At 48.5% G+C, this 18,534-nt stretch overlaps 1 protein-coding gene across 1 annotated transcript; it reads right to left on the reverse strand.

Moving 5' to 3' along the window:
* Positions 1–796: 796 nt before the first annotated feature.
* On the reverse strand, positions 797–2,038 carry ptf1a (pancreas associated transcription factor 1a). The gene is made up of 2 exons (XM_039754156.1): positions 1,232–2,038; positions 797–1,133 (listed from the first exon to the last, which is right to left on the reverse strand). The coding sequence occupies exons 1-2, from the start codon at positions 1,830–1,832 to the stop codon at positions 931–933; spliced, it is 804 nt and encodes a 267-aa protein (XP_039610090.1). The 5' UTR covers positions 1,833–2,038; the 3' UTR covers positions 797–930.
* Positions 2,039–18,534: the final 16,496 nt, after the last annotated feature.

Genomic DNA, 18,534 nt, shown 5'->3' on the forward strand with positions numbered 1-18,534 from the left:
GCCGGCTGACATTTTTTTTTCTTCTCCTTCCTAAGAAGCGAACGCTATGCCCGTCAGTGAACCAGTCTTCTCTACGGGGTCTTTTAAACGAAGCCCCACAAATGTTGCTGGGTGTCCCCAATTAAACGATGGCCGGCAGTGGGCCTCGGTGCTCGCTGGTCCTCCTCCGAGGTGGCGTCAAGCCGGTGTCGTGGTGTGGCTCTCTGCTTTGCCACCTGCCCACCTGCGGCTCTGCACTCGGCATTCCCCGACACGGTAACGGCGACGCTCTCCAGTTGGGGTTCGGGCTGCGCTTGAATGTTAACGAGAGGCCTTTAAAGTACCCTTGGAGCCCCCCGTTCCATTCATTTGTGGTTCCGTTCCAGAGAGACCCCAATTTCGGGGCCCCTCACGGTAAATGAGCAGATCTGCGTTTTTTAAGGGGACCCCTAAGTGGCCCACCGGACATTTCATTTTGGCTTCTGAAAGCCCAAAGAACCAACTTTAGAAAACGGAATTCTTCGAGGAAGCCCACCAGGCCGACGCGGCGGAGTTTCTAAAGCCGATGAATCTTTGGAGTTGTGAGGCGGTCAAACAGAATTTCAAATAAATAAATAAATAAAACACCCAGAAAGAAGAAGCAGCAGCCCGTTTTTAGAAAATGTATTTTTTAATCACATAAAAGGCATATATTAATTTAAATTAATTCACGTTTTTAAGAAAACGAAATACAAAAATATATCAAATTTACATTGCTATTTAGCCCATTTACAAAGAAACAAAAGCAATTAGGTTAAATTAGGTGATAAATTAAAGTTGTAATAAATAGTCCGATTCGAGAGGTGCAGACATTCCCAGCGGCTGCCCGCGGGGGGTCCTTTCAATAAATACAATAAATACGTTGATTGCCATTCACTTTAAGGCTCCGCTCGTAGGGTCCGTGTGGCCCCCTCATGACACGCACGCAAAAGGAGGCTCGTTTTCGATGTTGTTCAGCGACGACTTGGTGCCCAGCTTTCGGGGGTCCTCGGGGGTCCACACCTTAGCTGTCCGGATGATGTTTTGCTCTTTCAGCTGCTTCTCGTCGGTCCAGGACAGGGAGTGCCCTGCTAGAGGGGGCAGCCCGTAGTCTGGATCGCTAGGAGATGGAGACCCTAAAGACCACAAAAAAAGACAGAAGAGATGGTGAACACCGAGCGGCAGGCACACGGGTGGGCTTCTTCTGCACCCGAACACCTGTAGGTGGACTCACTTGTTCCTCGGTTGCAGATGATCACCTTCTTGGGCTGATTGGCGGGGTCGCTGCTCGAGTTCTTAATGGGCAGGTCGGACTGCACCAGCTCGGCCAGAAAGTTGATGTAGCCGATGGCGAGGCGCAGCGTGTCCACCTTGGAGAGCCGCTTCTCGTAGGGCAGGGTGGGGATGTGCGAGCGCAGCCCCTCGAAGGCGTCGTTGATGGACTGCATCCTCCGGCGCTCCCTGACGTTGGCCGCCTGCCTCAGCTGCTGCATCTCCGCCTCGGACCTCATCCGCCGCCTCCTCTTCATCAGCGGGCCCTCTCCCTTCATCCGCGGGGACACCTCGGACGTGCTGTCCGGGCCGCCGTAGGAGAAGGTGGACGACGAGGACGAGAAGGAGAAGTTGCCGGGGTCGCCGTAGTCTCCGTCCGCTGCTAATCGGTCCTCCTTGTAGTAATCCTGGATGTGGCCGCTCAGAAAGTCCACGTCGTCGTCCAGGAAGTCGTCCGCGTCCAGGGCATCCCTGGACGAGTGGTCCGTGAAGAAGTCCTCTTCGTTGAAATACGGGGAGGAGAAGGAGTCCAGCCCCGAGAACTGCTCCAGCACGGTGTCCATTTTCAAGTCGCTCCCTGTCGCCCGGTGACAGCAGTGGTCCGCCCGTCCTTCTGCCTCCGGGAGTTTAAGAGTCGCTTCAGCGGAAGGCTGGCACGCGAGGACGCTTATAACTACATCCAGAGTCGCGTGCCATTAACCAGAGCCGGCAGCCAATCAGGTCTCGCCCCTAGCCCCCCTCGACCACCTCCACTAACGCCGCGAGACCCCCTCCCACCCGACCAGCCAAAGCAAACAGCGGACACCTCCGCGTACACGGGGAACGGGGTGTGCAGGGCATTGCGGCGACAAAAACAAAAAGGGGGGCGAAGAAGAGCCGATCGGGACTGAAGGAGCGATTCGAATTCATACACACTGTAGAAGGGCCACCACGACCACCTGCAGGGGGCCCGTCCGCCGCACCCGAGAGCCTCTCGACTTTTGCGTGGACTTTTGCCTTAAATTCGCTAATAAAAAAAAACGGACAGCATTGCGTCCTCACGCGAGTTTTGTCATTTTAGATCATTTTAACCCCCAGAAATGTAAAGTAAAATGACATGTGACATGGAGTACCGTGCAGTTATGGCGTTTAAATCCCAGTGTGACTCTCAGCGATCTGCGCTTCATTTGAACAAGTAAAAGAAAAGCAAAAGAAAAGAAAAGGAAAAGTAACGGAGCGGACCGCGAATGTCACCTTAAAAAAAAAAAAAAAGAGCGAGAGGCACCTCGAAATGCGCGACATTTTAGAAAATAACGACGCGACCTGCGCCTGCTGTTCGTTTCAGTGGAAACTGCGCGGCCTGCCTTTCTTATTTAAATATTTAAATATGTAAGTGCGCTTTATTTATTTTCTATTATATTGTTTTTCTTGCTGTTTATGCGTTATTTTTCTTATCTAATTTAAGTATCTTTCTTTTACAGTAACTGTTTGTGTGACATCTTGTAAAACACTTTGAAATAATAATAAAAAACAATAATAGCAACAGGTTTGTGTGCATTAAATATTAAAACATATTATTAAACGGTCCATTATGCATAAATACTCATACTGTAATTATACTACTAATAATAATTGTTTTAATGTATATAACGCCTTTCTCACTTCTCAAATATAGATCAAATTAGATTATACTTTATTAGTCCCCAATGGGAAATTAAAATTTTACAGAAGCTCCAAAAATTAAATAAATTAAAACATGATACACTTAACAAAATAAAAAAAAAATATTAAAAAGATCAGTTTTAAGCTTAGGTTTAAATTTACTTCGCAGCACGAAGCTCTAAACGCAGGGCATTACAAAGCTCAAAGAATTAATGCTGTTGTGTAAAGTTTTACATTTTTAAAACAATGAAAAGAGATTAATTTCTTTTTCTTTGCGTTTCTTGTATTAATTTATTTGATAGCAGGCACAAATCGTCTTCAACTTTGTCAGTCCGATATTTATAGGCAGGATCCACCATTGGACGAGACGCGAGTCCACCAAAGAGCGCAATCCCACCGATCTCGGGGCAACGCGAGCAGAGTGCGCGCACGTGGCGTCCATCTTATGTGACCATGACTTGTGATTGACAGACAGACAGACAGACATCTCCTCTCTGAGAGCCTCACACGCACAATTTAAACTAAAGGTGGCCACGTGGTTTCCCAGCTCCACCTTTGCGCGCCTTTATTTACCATTTTAAGCTCCCAAAAGGACGCGCCACAAGAAGATTCTAGAAAGAACGCTTATATTCATTTCGATGTAGCGGGCTCCAAAAATAACCACAAATAGAAAACAGATTTGAGAAGTCCCACTGGGTTCCTCCACTTCGGTGCACAGTGACGCAGCCGAGCTCAAGTTTTCTTGATATCTCGGTCCACATCTTCGGACCCTTTTTAACGGACCCTTTTTAAAACCCTGGAATGGCCTGAAGAAGCTACGACCACTTCCCGGCTGATTAAGGCGCTGCAGTGCCCACGCCTGTGTGACCCTGAGCCAATCACTTCACCTGCTGTGTTCGGAGTGGACAGACCAAAGCCACGTGACCGCTTGTCTGTCAAAGCCTGGGATTTGCCGAAGACAAAGGAGTCCGACGAATAAATAAAAGTACGTCAAGCGGTTTGCACCACGGAGTCCCCCACCACTCAGTCAAGTGCCATCGAAGGCGCAGAGTTTGTACCTTAGCAGTGCACCAGTAGCTTTCTGGTCCTGTTGACCTCTGCTGGTGGCTTGCTTGCCCTTCTTCGGCTAATTTTAAACGAATAATCGGCTCAAATCAGGCGCTTCTCAGTGCGTCCTCATTCAGCGCGTTGTGAGAGACTCGTTCAACCCGCCATTAGGGACTCAAAGCCTGAAATGCACGTCACGCCATTCGGTTCAGTTCTAAAGCCGGCGGGGAGGCGGAGCCAATCTGAGTCCTAATTCGTAATTTGTTAACGAGAACGAGCCACAGGTTTTACACCTCAGTCAAGAGCGCTCTGCTAAAATCAACGGAATTGAATTAAATAAATAGAGAGAGAGAGAAATAAATAGATACTTCATTAATACAAAGGGGATGGAAATTCACAAATAAATATGCGGTAACAAGTACATTTTAAAGAACTTTAACTTTCCCTTGGTGGCACGGTGGCGCAGTGGGTAGCGCTGCTGCCTCGCATTAAACAGACCCGGGTTTGCATGTTCTCCCCGTGTCTGTGTGGGTTTCCTCCCACAGTCCTAAATTGTCTGTAGTGTGTGTTTGTGCCCTGAGGTGGACTGGGGCCCTGTGTTGGCTGGGAATGGCTCCGGCAGACCCCCGTAACCCTGTGTTAGGCTGTAGCGGGATGGACGATGACTGACTGACTGACTGACTAACCTTCCCTTAGTATGACAAATGATGGTGTCTAAAAAGTTCCCAGCACTCCCAGTCTTTGGCCGTTTCTTAATTTCCACTCTGATTGGACGCGCGTGCTGTGCAGCTTAACGGTGAGTCTTAGGACCACACAGTGAGACGGTGGCAGCCCTGAGTCAGTCATTTCAAATGTCACTCGGTCATTTTCTAATCCTGAACTAGTCCTAAACGGGGTCGTGGGGTCATTCAAATGGCTCCTGTTAAATAAAATGGACATGGAGAGTAACGCTGTGACCGGTATGGCTGCGTGGATGGGAAGCGCGTTCACAACTCACAGCCGTGTCCTCCATTAACAGGTCAGGTGGGCCGTCCAATTAACAAGGTCACCCAAGCCTGCCTTGAACCATATTGGCTTTGCGTTTGTGCAAATATTTGTGCCCACTTGAAAGGAGCGCGTTGTATTATTTTTGGAAAAGAAAAGAAAGCCAAGTGGCGAGAGGCACTCATCCATCAGAGCGGGGAGCCGCGAGGGGACACAGTGGACACTCGCGACAATCAGCGCAGAATGAGCAGCACTTGAGCTACCAGCGCGGGGGCGGTTGGCCTTTCAATGGGCGCCCGTGCGCGGGTCACATCTAACAATGCCATGCATGGTGCTGCCTTTTAGAAAGCCTGAAAGGAACACATTAGGAGAGCCCCCCACAACCTGAAGAGAGTGGACACTCGTCCAGCACTTCATCAAAGGCCCGGCTTTGTGTGTGCCTGATGGGCTTCATTGAAATAAAACACATTTGGAGAAGATCGGGGCTACTTTTTGTTAATTAAAAAAAAAAAAGTTATAAGTCAATCAATCGATCAATTAACAAAATACGCAGAGGCGTCTTTGAACCACACAGCCAGTGAAGTGCCAGTATAAGACCAGTTAAAGGTGTGAAGGCGTCCATCACTACAGGCCACACGTCCAACTCTCAGAGCCTACCGGGCTTCACAGTCAAAGCGGTTCGAGCAGGAAAAGGCGCTATATGAGTGAAAACGTGTCTTCATCATCCATAAGTGGCGACACGCTTGTACTATCTATCTATCTATTATATAGTGCCTTTCATTCTATCTATCTATCTATCTATCTATCTATCTATCTATCTATCTATTATATAGTGCCTTTCACTCTATCTATCTATCTATCTATCTATCTATTATATAGTGCCTTTCATTCTATCTATCTATCTATCTATCTATCTATCTATCTATCTATCTATCTATCTATTATATAGTGCCTTTCACTCTATCTATCTATCTATCTATCTATCTATCTATCTATCTATCTATCTATCTATTATATAGTGCCTTTCACTCTATCTATCTATCTATCTATCTATCTATCTATCTATCTATCTATCTATCTATCTATCTATCTAATGTCGCGGCTGTCACCGTCTATTCATGGATGTTTCTGACGTCTGTCACTGATTTAACTAAGTAAAGTTTTGCTCTGAAGATGCGCTTATCTGTCAAATAAAGATATTCTTTCGATCCTAGTTTTGTTAAAATTGACTTGAATGTTTTTTGATTGTGATTAAATCAATCAATAAAAGGCTTTAAAAAAGACGTTAAATCTTCAGTGCCGTACAGCTTGCCATGAAGAGCCAAAGAGAGTCCAGAGCTCACGTTGAAGGCCGCTTATGAGAAGTGACAACTAAAGGACAAAGACAAGAGGAGCTTTGAGAAAGATGAGGGATTTGGGGCAGCCTTGGTGAGGACCACAAAGACATGTTTGAGGACAGGAGACCACCCGGCCCCACACCGTAGACTTGCCGCGCTTCGTGGGCGTTATTTTTAAGATATGTCCTTACAAGCGAGCGGCTTTTATTAGGGTCACATTAGCGCCACCAGCGGAGCCATTTAGCATGGCCACTAAACTCTTCTTCATCTTCTCTTACCTGCTTGTGTTGTTTAAACTGGCTCAGCTTTTTATTCGATGTGAGTCTGGTAATGTATTTATAGAGGAGCTCTAAGTCCTGGCTGTTTTCGATCATATGTATCCCAATACATTATAAACGCGCACGCCTAGTTTTTTTTTTAACTGGAAACTGTACGTAAACAGTAAGTCAAGATATTCAACACCTCACAAAATGAAAAGTTATAATGATTTAAACGATTGATGCCAATCATCTCCACATAGGCGTGCATTGGTTGATTACATCAAAACGGCTCTGACATGTCGGCTCGACTTGTGTGGGGTGGCAAAAGGGCAGCGCCATCTACAGGTGAGACTGAGCAGGAGCCGAGGGTGGCAAGGCTTCTGAAAAAAATCACCTGATAATAATAAGAAGAAGAAGAAGAAGAAGAAGAACGTGTGGATTCGCTGTTTTTTTTCTCCCTGCTTTCTTTTTTATCTTTCTTCTTTTCTTCTAATTTGACTATGAAGTCATTTGTTGTATAAGTGCGTCTTTATTGTATGTGATATCATGTTCTTCAATAATAATAACAACAACAACAATCGTCACCATCATCATCATCTTGACTTAAGAAGTAGACCGCTTGTTGAGAATGTATAAAGTGACCATTGTATCAATTACTGTCGCTGGTGTCACCCCACATACACGACAGCCTACAGCCTATGACACAGAAACCAACACGGTGACAGAAGCCCGCAGAAAGAGCGAAGCCATTTGACATACACGTCACGTAGTGCATGAGGGGATTCCTCAACACAAACACAAGCCCCTGAGACATCTACACGGATACACACCCCACCAAACTGACTGATGTCTTGGCGTGGACCCGACAGAAGCAATGAGAATATACACTGAAAAAAAAAAAATGTGATGCTTCACACTTCATATTTTCAATCTGAACCAATATAATTCTTTTTAGCTTATTGATCCCATAATTTTTAAGTTGAGGCAAATCATTTCGAGTGATTGGGTGCGATTCACTTTTCTATTTTTTAAGTTGTTCTTCTTTTTTGGCAGTTGAAAGCCATCAAACTGGAAAGTTCGACCGAAAGAAAATAAAAACGGCCCTCAAACGCAGCGCGTGAACAACCTAAAATATTAAGTTAAATAAAATAGGATTTTTATGTTTATTCCCTCTACCATAACTCAATTTGGTACAAACACATTTTTTTACTTTGATTGAGATCTAAAAACCAAATATTTCAAGCTGCAACACTGAATGACTAATCTGAAGTTGCTTGAAAGAGAAAATTTACGTTGAATGAACAGCATCAATGTTAGACTTTTTTCAGTGTAGAAGAAAAAGTCCAATTTAAATAAATAACTAAATCAACAAATAAAGCATTTCATTCATATGGTACCTTTCAGATAGAAAGAAAGACAGAATGTGGACCCTGACAGTCTTAACTTCCTCACAGACCACCACCCTCACTTTTAATAACATCACTAAAGGTAGGTGGCATCTCAGCGCCATCATATTACAATAGGTTTACTTAATAATAGATCCATCAGGTGCACGACCACCATATTCCGCACGTGTGCCCACCCAACCCGCGTGAGTCAAAGTGAAGGTCACGGGGAGCAGAGCCACTCCCTACAGCATCAGATATAAGGCAGGAAGCAATGCAGGGATGGCTCGTCAGTCTAACCTTATGCTGCAAATGTAAAGGTGAAGGAAATTAAATAATTAAAAGCATAACTCCGATCAAAAAATATATTTATTTTAAAATACAAAAGATTAAAAAACATTGATTGTCCAATAAAAATAAACCTAAAATGAAGTATAAATGAGCCTGGCGGACTGGTCGAGTCGTCGATTCTTTCCCTATTTTGCTGTCCTCGTTTTCATTTTTTAACATATATAAAGTAACTCATTTGTTGGATTCTGCGCCATTTTATTATAAAAGCATCGATGGGCCGTTTGGTGAGAAGGAATGTCTAACGAATAAATTAAATAATCGAGTCGCGACTGAGTTGTTGGCATGCGCGCTCCCGTTTATCGTTTCACGTATTGACTTCAACGGCGAGCACTGCGCGTGAACTGCGCGGTACGACCGACTAACAGACGTGCTGTTTCTGAAATGGCGTTGAGCAGACGTGCTGCTGACCGTTCGGTCCGTTTCCGTGCCAAGCTGCAGCTCAGGCGTCCGCACCCCCAACCAAGGCTGCTGGGCACTCACGTTCGGGGCAATCACAGGAGTCCAATGCCGCCGTGCATGCCCCACGGATGTCCATGTAGGTTTTCCATCCCATTAATACTTTCTATGTTGAACGTCAATTTCTTTGTTTTATAAAGTTACTTTATGAGATAATTAATAAAATGGAGCGGCCAGGACCGGTGGAGCTCGTTAGGCTGTTCTCAGACTCTAAATAAAACGCGTGTTCACGAATCCATGGATTTACTCGTGTGTTGAATGCCGGGATAAATACCCCCGTGCAGAGCACGAACGCCCCTGAAATCGGCCGAACAAGTGACACCAGCGGGCGCGCGCGCTTCCTCCTGCTCGCTTGTGCGCGCCGCCGCCGAGTCGCCTGCGTCTGTCAGTCACCGCTCTGCGAACGGCGCTGGTACCTGAGTGGCTTACTGGTGCTGAACTCTGCGTGAGAAGCCCCTTTGCACATTTGTTTGTGTCAAGCTGGTGGGGGTCACTTTGTGAATGAAGAAAGCCAAATAAATAACGCCTGAAGAGCCGGGGCGCTGGGTGCCGCGGCAAGCTGCAGTGCGGAGGACGAGCCGTGGGAATCCGCGCACTTGTGCGGCTCGCGCTGAAATGGCCATTAGACAGGAGGCCGCTCTGCAGCTTGAGACGGCGGCCGGGCCGGGCCGGGACAATGCTGGGTTTGGGGGGGTCTGTGCGAGTGAGCGAGCAAACAGGAGGGCACCTTTCATCGCGGCCCTCTTGTTGTCTGCCCATTTATCTGGCCGAAATTTCACGGGGGCCGGGGGCATGTCTGACACTTGAGGGATGCCCCCTTTCCTGTTTTTTTTTTTCCCTCGTCCTTTTCATCTCGTTGGTGAAACAAACTTAATGCTGGTCAGTCAATGAAATCGGAGCTCAAGTTAAACCCAAGATTTGACTTGTTTTTGTTGTTGCTGTTTGGCAGATTGTCGTTTGAAGAGACTTGAGGGGATTTGTTAAAAGTGCAGGGTCCGCTTTGTGCGCGGTCTTAAAATGGAGAGAAAGAAAGAAAGAAAGAAAGACAAAAAAGAAAGAAAGATGTTCAGACTTGTGAAGACAACTTTGTTAACCAAAAATCAATAAACCTTTTCCGTCAGTATAGCAACAATAATAAAGAACAAGTGTCGAGTGACACTTCAAACGTCCAGTTTACTGAAGTTTACAAAGCGCCTCATTGGTGCAACACCCTTTTGACGAATAAAAGAAAGAAAGAAAGAAAGAAAGAATAGCGCCTTGTAGGTTTCATTTACTGTTTCCGGCCATCAGTCTTCACAATGACAAAGTGACAAATTTTGCAGGAAGGTCTGAACCGTCTCTCCTCAGTTTCTAGACGTATTCGGACCCTCGGCTGTGGGTTGTTCAGGTGCCTCCTGTCTGCTTGAATTCTCCTGTGCGTGTCCAGAACTTCTGTGGTGGGCTGGCGCCCTGCCCGGGGTTTGTTTCCTGCCTTGCGCCCTGTGTTGGCTGGGATTGGCTCCAGAAGACCCCCGTGACTCTGTAGTTAGGATATAGCGGGTTGGAGAATGGATGGATGGATGGATGGCTGGCTGGCTGTCCAGAACTTGATTGGGGTCCACCGGTGGCAAACTGAATTGACTGGACATTAAGGCAGACGTGTGCAGAAGCTCCCACCATTCACACAGGACAAAAAACCAAACCATGTAGACCAAGGAAGACCCCCAATTGTGGCGAGAGACAGAGCAGCATAAGGGGATCAAAGCCATTGGTAAAGCTTTGAGTGCTCTCAGGGGCTCCATTATCAGGAAATGGAGGAAGCCTGGAAGCAGCAGGGTCTCCTTCTTCGGTGTGATGGCCCCCTTTACCAGTGCTGTCCAGCCTCAGGCCACGTGACTGCCACCATGACTGGCACCAATGACCTTACGGCCACAGCTCCGTGTTGCTGTCTCAGCGATGGAGTCATGGATTGTGGCCCATTGAGGTTGAGTTGTCCCCCAGCCTCCCTTGGAATTCAAGAGAAACTCATTTGGAGGTGATAGTTGAGGGTCTGCCAGACTGGGGGGTACGCCAAACGTTCCCAGCACACCCTCCCCATATGTTTGTGTCTGTCTGGTCTGCCCGGCATCTTCCGTGCCATCTGATCCAACTCCCAAGCAGGTGGTGACCAGTTGACGGCTGAGGTCCTCTCTTCACCTGAGTGTCTAAGACCAGGGGTGTCCAACTCGGGTCCTGGAGGGCCGCAGTGGCTGCAGCTTTCCATTCTGACTCTTTTCCTAATCAGTTTTCACTGCTAATGAACTCGATTCCCCTTCATTTTAACAGCCCTGTTTTTGAAGGATTCGTTCCTCTGAATTGATTTGTTTCTTCATGAAATGGCAGCCAAACAGAAATGAGACGTGAGACGAGCCGACAGGCGAGCAGCTAAACTGGGAGTTCAAACTCCAACCAGTTTCTTAACGAGGAGGCGATTCTTGCTGTTAATTAAAGCCGTGCTTGAATAACACGACGTGTTGCTGCTCTCGTTCTCCCACAGCAGATGGCTGATTTCCTTGTTTTTTTTTCTAAGACCACCGTCAGGATGTTTGGGTGACCTGAGCAGACCAACGTGACCGAGACCCTCACTTTCTTTATGTTCAGGTTAGCTGGTCAAGTCAATTGAAACGAAGGCAAAACAAGTGAATGAGCGGCAAGAACAGCTCACTGATTAAGAAGATGGTTAGAATGAAAGCCTGCAGCCTGCACGGCGGCCCACCAGGACTGGAGCTGGACACCCCTGGACTAAGACATGCAGTCACAGATCTGATGAGAGGACTACAGAATCGGTCGTGGACCTGCTGTATGACCAAGGGCGCACTTATGAACGCCATTATGCTCAAACGTGGGGCCTGTGATGGGCAAACTGTGACGGGCAAAGAAGTCCAGTAACAAAGCACCACATGGGTAGGCCGTTCCCCCCAATCACACCCTTCCAGGTTTCACTGTCATTGCCCTCGTGGGCATTAAAGTGCCTCAGTAGAATGGCAGAGTCCCTGGTGGGCACATCTTCCAGCACCCCTTCCATGATCTGCAAGAAGGCCGAATACTCCGACCCAACTGTTGGCACATAAGCACAGATGACGGTCAGAGTCCTCACCCCCGGCTTGAAGTCACAAAGAGGTGACCTTCTCGTCCATCAACTGAGCCTAAGGGAGGACTATAAGTAGGTCCACGCCTGTCCCACCCTGGGCAAATCGACAGTGAAATAAAGTCCAGTGCCCATCCAGGAGCCCGTGCTGTGTGTGGAGGTGAGCCCAATTATATCTGGAAGGCCCCTCGCCAGTCCCCCCACCAGCTCTCCCAGAGGGGTCCCAATGTCCCCAGAGTCCCCAGTTTTGGTAGCCAGTGATCGCCTTTTGACTGCCGCCCAACCCCTGAGTTCGACATTCTGTTCGACATCCCAGAAATGGCCACTTTACCTGGAAATGAGACATCGCCCTCTGCTGTCTGAACTCTGATCACATGAAGGTGGATGGCACACTGGGCTAGTAGCTACATCGCCCCCTAGTGTCTAAACTGTCACAGTCGGTGACATTCGTCCCTGCAGTTTCTACTCATCACTCATCACGTCAGCACTCTCTGGGGTCTTGAGGAGCGAGCGGACCCTCCTGATCCTCCTGACCCTCGAAGCTCCTGTCTTCCTTACCTGAAGGACGCGGCCCACCAGCCGTCACAACCACACCGCCCCCTAGAGTCTCAACGGGCTCACATGAACTGAAGTATTTCTGTGTGCCTCACCAAATCTTGTGGACCCCTTTGAAGCTGAAGAATTCATCCACACGTTCATTCATTTTAAAAAGCTCCCCGCGCTCAGAAGAGCCCCTCACATAGGCCATCAGACCACAGCAGCCTCGGGGCTCCACGCTACGAGACTCTCTGCTCCATTTCTGCTTATGTGGGGGGTCCACCAAAAAGCCCCTTCCTTTGTTTGGAGCACAGGAAATGACACCCCATATGGAAAAATAATCAGCAGGACCTCAGGGGGTCACCCCCTAATGGGGTATAAGGGGTCAAAGTTACTCCTCTAGTCAAAACTTTAAAAAAAGGGAATTGTGGGATTCCTCGGGGGGCTCCAGTGCCAGTGAGGTGAACTGGCCCTGGTGTGTGATTGGTGGGTGTGCGTGTCTGCCCTGTGATGGACTGGCGTCCTGTCCAGGGTTTGTTCCTGCCTTGTGCCCTGTGCTAACTGGGATGGGCTCCAGCGGACCCCCATGCACCCCCCTTCAGGAACAAGCGGGTGGAGCAATGACTGACTGGCTAACCTTGGCATGCGGGGCATTGTTTGATGTTGTTTTGCGGTTGCTGATCTCCAATATGCGAATATCTCAGAGTCTTTACTGGTGGTCCGGGACCTCTAAGAGTCACTCATGGAAAGTCAGAAAGGACAGATTTCAAACCTAAGCATGTGGGGTCTCATGTAAGACGGTTCAAGGTCAGGTGTTAGGAATGTGGGGTGATTTTGGATTCTTCACTGGGGGGGTCTAACCCTCGATGACCCACCACCAGGCAATCCGCAATATTTACACATGTTGGACTCCACTCTTCTCGTTTATTCAGCTCTTCTTCCTCATGAAGTAAAGGTTCACATTTCTCACAAAATCTCTGAATTAGGGGGCTTGAGCCATTTCAGACTTTTTGTTTTCTAATATTATTTATTTCATTTATTTAATGGTGTTGGCCGAGAAAATACTTTCAAAGCCTCCATGGTGACCAACACTGGACAGCAAACAAGACCAAAATGTCGTCATCCACATGTCAAGTCCTTCAGTCCCCACGTCCCAAATAAGCAGTGCTGCACTCCAACTGAAGGCCCGCCTCTCCTCCTCAGTCATTGGTCAGGAGTCCTGCCAGTAACACATGTGGCACTTCAACCCTAACCCTGCGCTAAGAGCTCAGAAAGTCGATCAAGAAGACGTTCCTGAGTCGGTGAGCGTTGTTCATGATGGCACACGGTTCTCCGTCTTCATTCTCTGCTCCACCACCACCTCCGGCAGGTCCAGGAGGCACACCGTGACTGAGGCTGCCCTTTTATTTTCATTTGTTAATTCGGTGGTCCTCTCCTGAAGTGACGTCACCTGCCCAGCACACTACACTGGCCGTCACCGAGTTATAGAAGATGTGAAGGAGGTCAGTTCCCACATTAAAGTCTCACACCGTCTTCAGTTCCACTGTGTCACCAGATCAGTCCGGCCTGTCACTCATGTGGACCCCCAACCACCTGTAGCTGTGCACCTCCTCCATGGTGTGACCGGACATGGAGGCTCTCTGGCAGTTCCTTAGTTTTGCTGATGTTGAGTTGCAGACAATTCTCCAAGTCCCCCCCAACGTGCCCCCTTATCAATACCACCCCCCTCCCCCCAATAAGTGCTCTGAGGACTTCTGCAGTGACCTGACCTGCTGTGTTATTTCTGGTCAGAGGTGCACAGAGTGAAGACCAAACCAGACAGGTCTGCCCCTTGTGGTGGTCCAGTGTTGCCCACACAGTCCTCGAGTCTCCCAAACTGGTGGTCTGCCCCACAGGTAGTCCATCATCAGGACCCCTCAGGCTCACCCACCTGCATATCTCTGAGGAGACCCCTGGGTGGTACTGAAGGCGCTGGAGATCTCAAAGACGCAGAATCCTCACGGTGTGGCCTGCTTTGTCCAGGTGAGCAGAAGCCTTGTGGAGCAGGCAGACATTTGTCATTTGTCACTTTGAGTCCATTACTGCCTTACAGTTTGCGTGACGGTGACGATTTTGTTTTCTTCAGAGAGCACACCATGTAGGGAGACGAGGCACAGGGGGGCTGTGAGGACATTTCAATGCGTTTCTCAAAAAAAAGCAAGTGACAGAGCCAAAGGGCAGGTGACATCTTGGATTGTGGAGCCCAGCCGGCAGAATTCCGAGGTCGGCTCACATGTGACGCTCGTGACTGTGGAGTCTTTTAAAGTCAGCCAATTGGTCAACACACACACACACATTTTATACTCAAATCAATCAGAAGGCACCCCACAGCCCCCTCCAAATCACAAGCCCCCAAAGTCCCTTTCAGAAGGTGGTGCCCACCTGACAATGTCACCCAGTATTTACATGGACATGTCACTGCGGTCTCTTTGATGCGTGACAGGCGCAGTACCACTTTGTCAGATTGGCATATTTTGGGGCGTTCCTTTGATGTTCATGTCATACGGGGGGGGGTGACTTCATTGGGGGGGTCGCATTCTCTTGTCTTGTGATCTTCAAAGCACTTTGGGTTTGAGGTTGAGACGTGCGACATTGGGGTGGCACTCATCTGACAACGTCGGTTTAGTCCGCCCGCCCACTGGTGACTTGTATTGAGTGACCCACAGTGGAGGACAAGCCCTGGCATTCTGATGAGACCCTGCAGCTGAGGAGCACAAATTGTAAAATGTCTGCCACCTGCTGCCATGTCCCCCTGTGTCATTGGCTTTGGCTACATGGTCCTGCTGACCTTGTGGGTGACACAAGTGGCCTGTGAAGAAAGCTTGTGACACACAGGCTGAGGACTTCAGTCACACAGGACCACCTTGAGCTGTTTATGCTCAGGTTCTTGGTGGTCTTCACACCAACAGTAGAATTGAGGAGATTGCAGAGAGCACACCATGGCTTCATGGCTTTACCTGAATTTGAATCCCATTCTTGCCTTCTCTGGGACGACCTTGGTTAGAAGGCGACTTTGGGAGAGCCCGGTGTCTGGTGAGTAGCAGAGCAAGGAAGACAATGGGAGAGAAGGACACTGGACTTGTATACTGGGAGATTACCTGGAAACCAGTTGGGGACTGGAGCTTGTGAGATGTTTCTGGAGTGTTTTGGGGCACGGGTGACACCCCCATGCCATCTCAAGCTCGACTCTCCTTCCACATGGCATAGTCAGTTCATCTTCTGTCCTTCATGTCTTCACTTGCAGCTTCTTCGTTCCTTCTGTGAATCGCCTTTTCCATCTCAGGTCAGCCAGGATCACCAGACTGTGACCAGTGGGACCCTCAGGTCAGTCAAGCTGGCTGTACTGGGAGTGCAGGGGCTGTTGACAGGAACCCATCTCCACCATCGCTTTACACACAAGTGGTGGGACAATTGAATAAAGCGACTCACAAACCCCCCAACGTCTGCTCTTCGCTGTTTGGTGTCACAAGTGAACTTTCTGAAGCGGGTTTGTGGAGCAGTGTGTGTGTGTGTGCCCACCCTGCCATCCGACGGACTGGCCTCCTGTCCAGCTGTTATCGCTGCCTTGTGCCCAAGGCTTACAGGATAAGTGGGTATGAAGATGAAGGCCGGGCGTATCAAGCCGTTCTGCACGATACATGGAGACGAGAGATCTTCACTGCTAGGAAAATTTAAAAAAGAAAAAGCAAAGTCAGAGCCCCTCCCATTAAACAAATGGGGGGTCTCAGCACTGAACCGGGGAACCCCAGCCAGGAAATCAGCCGACTGAACGGAGCGCCCCGCAAATTCCACCGAAACCGGAAAGTCGAATCCGCGGCCGCCGCCGGGGTGCACATGGCCGTAGAGCGCCATCTAGCGAGGACATGCAAGACCGCAGCAAGTTCAACTCCCGGACGGACAGCGACAGCAGATTTACGTCCTGTGTGTCACTCGGCTTAAAACGTGAAAAATGACCGCGAGACCCCGCCGAGTGAGCGCCCAGCCCGGACAATGGCGTGCGGCCCCATCAGAAAGCGCACCACACGCACCGCACTGGTACCTGCACGCCGCGCTCCCAATCGCCTTTCTCTCCTACCAGCTCTCATTGAAGCCTTTGAAGGCCCGAGCGTGACCGCCACCTCTTGGCGACGAATTTACAGACGTGACAGGCGGCGCTGCCTGCTGGAGAGCCCGGCATCCATGGGAATGTCAGCACATGCGGCCCTGGGAGAGGCGACACAAAGCGCGACATTATAAATGACACGTTCACTCCCTGGACGTGGTCACGGCCGATTAGCACTGGGGACGGGCTGGAGCTGCCGTGCGGGGGACACGATGTGGTCACGCGAGTTGGCTGTCGAGGGACTGGAGAAATGGTGAGGTGGGCAACCTTGGGGGTGGGGCTAAAGAAATGTGACTTGTCACACAGTCTGGGATGCACGGAGAGATAGACAGGAGATATAAAATAGAAAGGCACTATATATAGAGACAGATAGGTGGATGTGAAAGGCGCTATATAATAGATAGATAGATAGATAGATGAAAGGCGCTATATAACAGATAGATAGATAGATAGATAGATAGATAGATAGATAGATAGATAGATAGATAGATAGATAGATGAAAGGCGCTATATAACAGATAGATAGATAGATAGATATTTTTAATTTTTAAAAAGAAATTTGATTGAAATAATCAGTAAAACAACAGCAGAACAATTTCAATTGCCGTTTCAGTGACATGCTAACATTACAGACAAGTCCCCAAAGACGACACTCCTTTTCTTTATGACTTTCACTATATATTTATATAGTGCCTTTTTATTTCTGTTATATAGCGCTTTTCACTACCTGTAATGTTCTGCCTTTCCCATGTATTATATAGTGCCTTTCCTTTTCTATTTAATATTCAATGCATTTTGCTATCTATGAATATATAGTGCCTTTATGTATCTTAGTATTATATAGCGCCTTTCACTATCCTTAATTCTGAATCCCTATTTGTCTGCGTATGTGATTGGCGAGCTTGATGCAGTACAATTGTTATACTAAGAGACTAATAGGAAAGGCATTATATAACAGATTCAAAGATAGTGAAAGATGCTATATAATAGAAATGTCACAATACAATATGTAATAAGAGGAACTTTATAAGACATAGAAAATAAAAGGCACTATGTAGATAGATAGATAGATAGATAGTGAAAGGCACTATAAAACAGAAATACAGGAAAGTCGCTGTATAATAGAGAGATATTGAAAAGCATTATGTAAGACACAGAAAGTGTAACGCACCATATTGCATATTTAGAGATTACGGCACGAGGTGGCAGACACACACACACACACACACACACACACACAGACACACACACACACAGGTAGAATAGCTTTGAATGCGGAGATGAAGCCGAGTTTTGTCCCCCTCAAGAGCAGATGTCACCGGCATGTCACAGAGCGACAGTTAAATTGAACCAAAGTGCTTCCAACGCAGCAAATCCAAAGTGAAACTGGGGAGGCTTGACATGAGCGACAGTCTTTAAACGCCACAGCGCCCCCCACAGACGCCTGCCCGGCACCTCCTCCTCCTCTTCCTCCTCCTCCTCCTGCACTTCGCACGCTCTGAACAAACACAAAGCGCGGCCATCGCTAATTTGGCTCGGATTTGGAGGCGGCGGGCTGCCCGTGTCCGTGTCGGCAGGCGGCGGGGAGGGGGATCGGGGGTCTTTGGCCCGAGTGCCAAGGCAAGCTGCAGAGCACAGAAGAGCCCTGGGAATCGGAACACTTGGCGCTTTTCTCAGTGAGGAAACTTTACCCGCCTCGCAGATTGCCGGACAAACGAGTTACGTGGCGAGTCGGCGCAGTGAGGCGCATGAATGGCCGCTCGAGGCGTTTTGTGAAGGTGTGGCGGCGTGGAGTCGCTCGGGACGGGTGGCGGGTCTTGAGCGCAGCTGCTGGGACCCCGAAGTGTCCCGCGAGCCCCTGGCAGGTGTCCGCCATGCCTTTGGACCACAGTGGAGATCGCTGAGAAGCTCCGCTGCCGTGCCAAGTGCTCACTCCGCTCCGCCACCGATGGAGAGACAATGGGGGGACCTGCGGAGAAGTGTGTGCGACCTCAATGTCACATTTGCACCCCCCACCCCC

This window comes from Polypterus senegalus, chromosome 5 (assembly GCF_016835505.1).
Source record: "Polypterus senegalus isolate Bchr_013 chromosome 5, ASM1683550v1, whole genome shotgun sequence".
Taxonomy (NCBI): Eukaryota; Metazoa; Chordata; class Cladistia; order Polypteriformes; family Polypteridae; genus Polypterus; species Polypterus senegalus.

Bases quoted from the DNA above. Each gene is read 5' to 3' on its own strand.
- ptf1a (XM_039754156.1), bottom strand. From the start codon at position 1,832: ATGGACACCGTGCTGGAGCAGTTCTCGGGGCTGGACTCCTTCTCCTCC. The intron at 1,134-1,231 runs GTGAGTCCACCT...TGTGGTCTTTAG, and splicing joins CATCTGCAACCGAGGAACAA to GGTCTCCATCTCCTAGCGAT.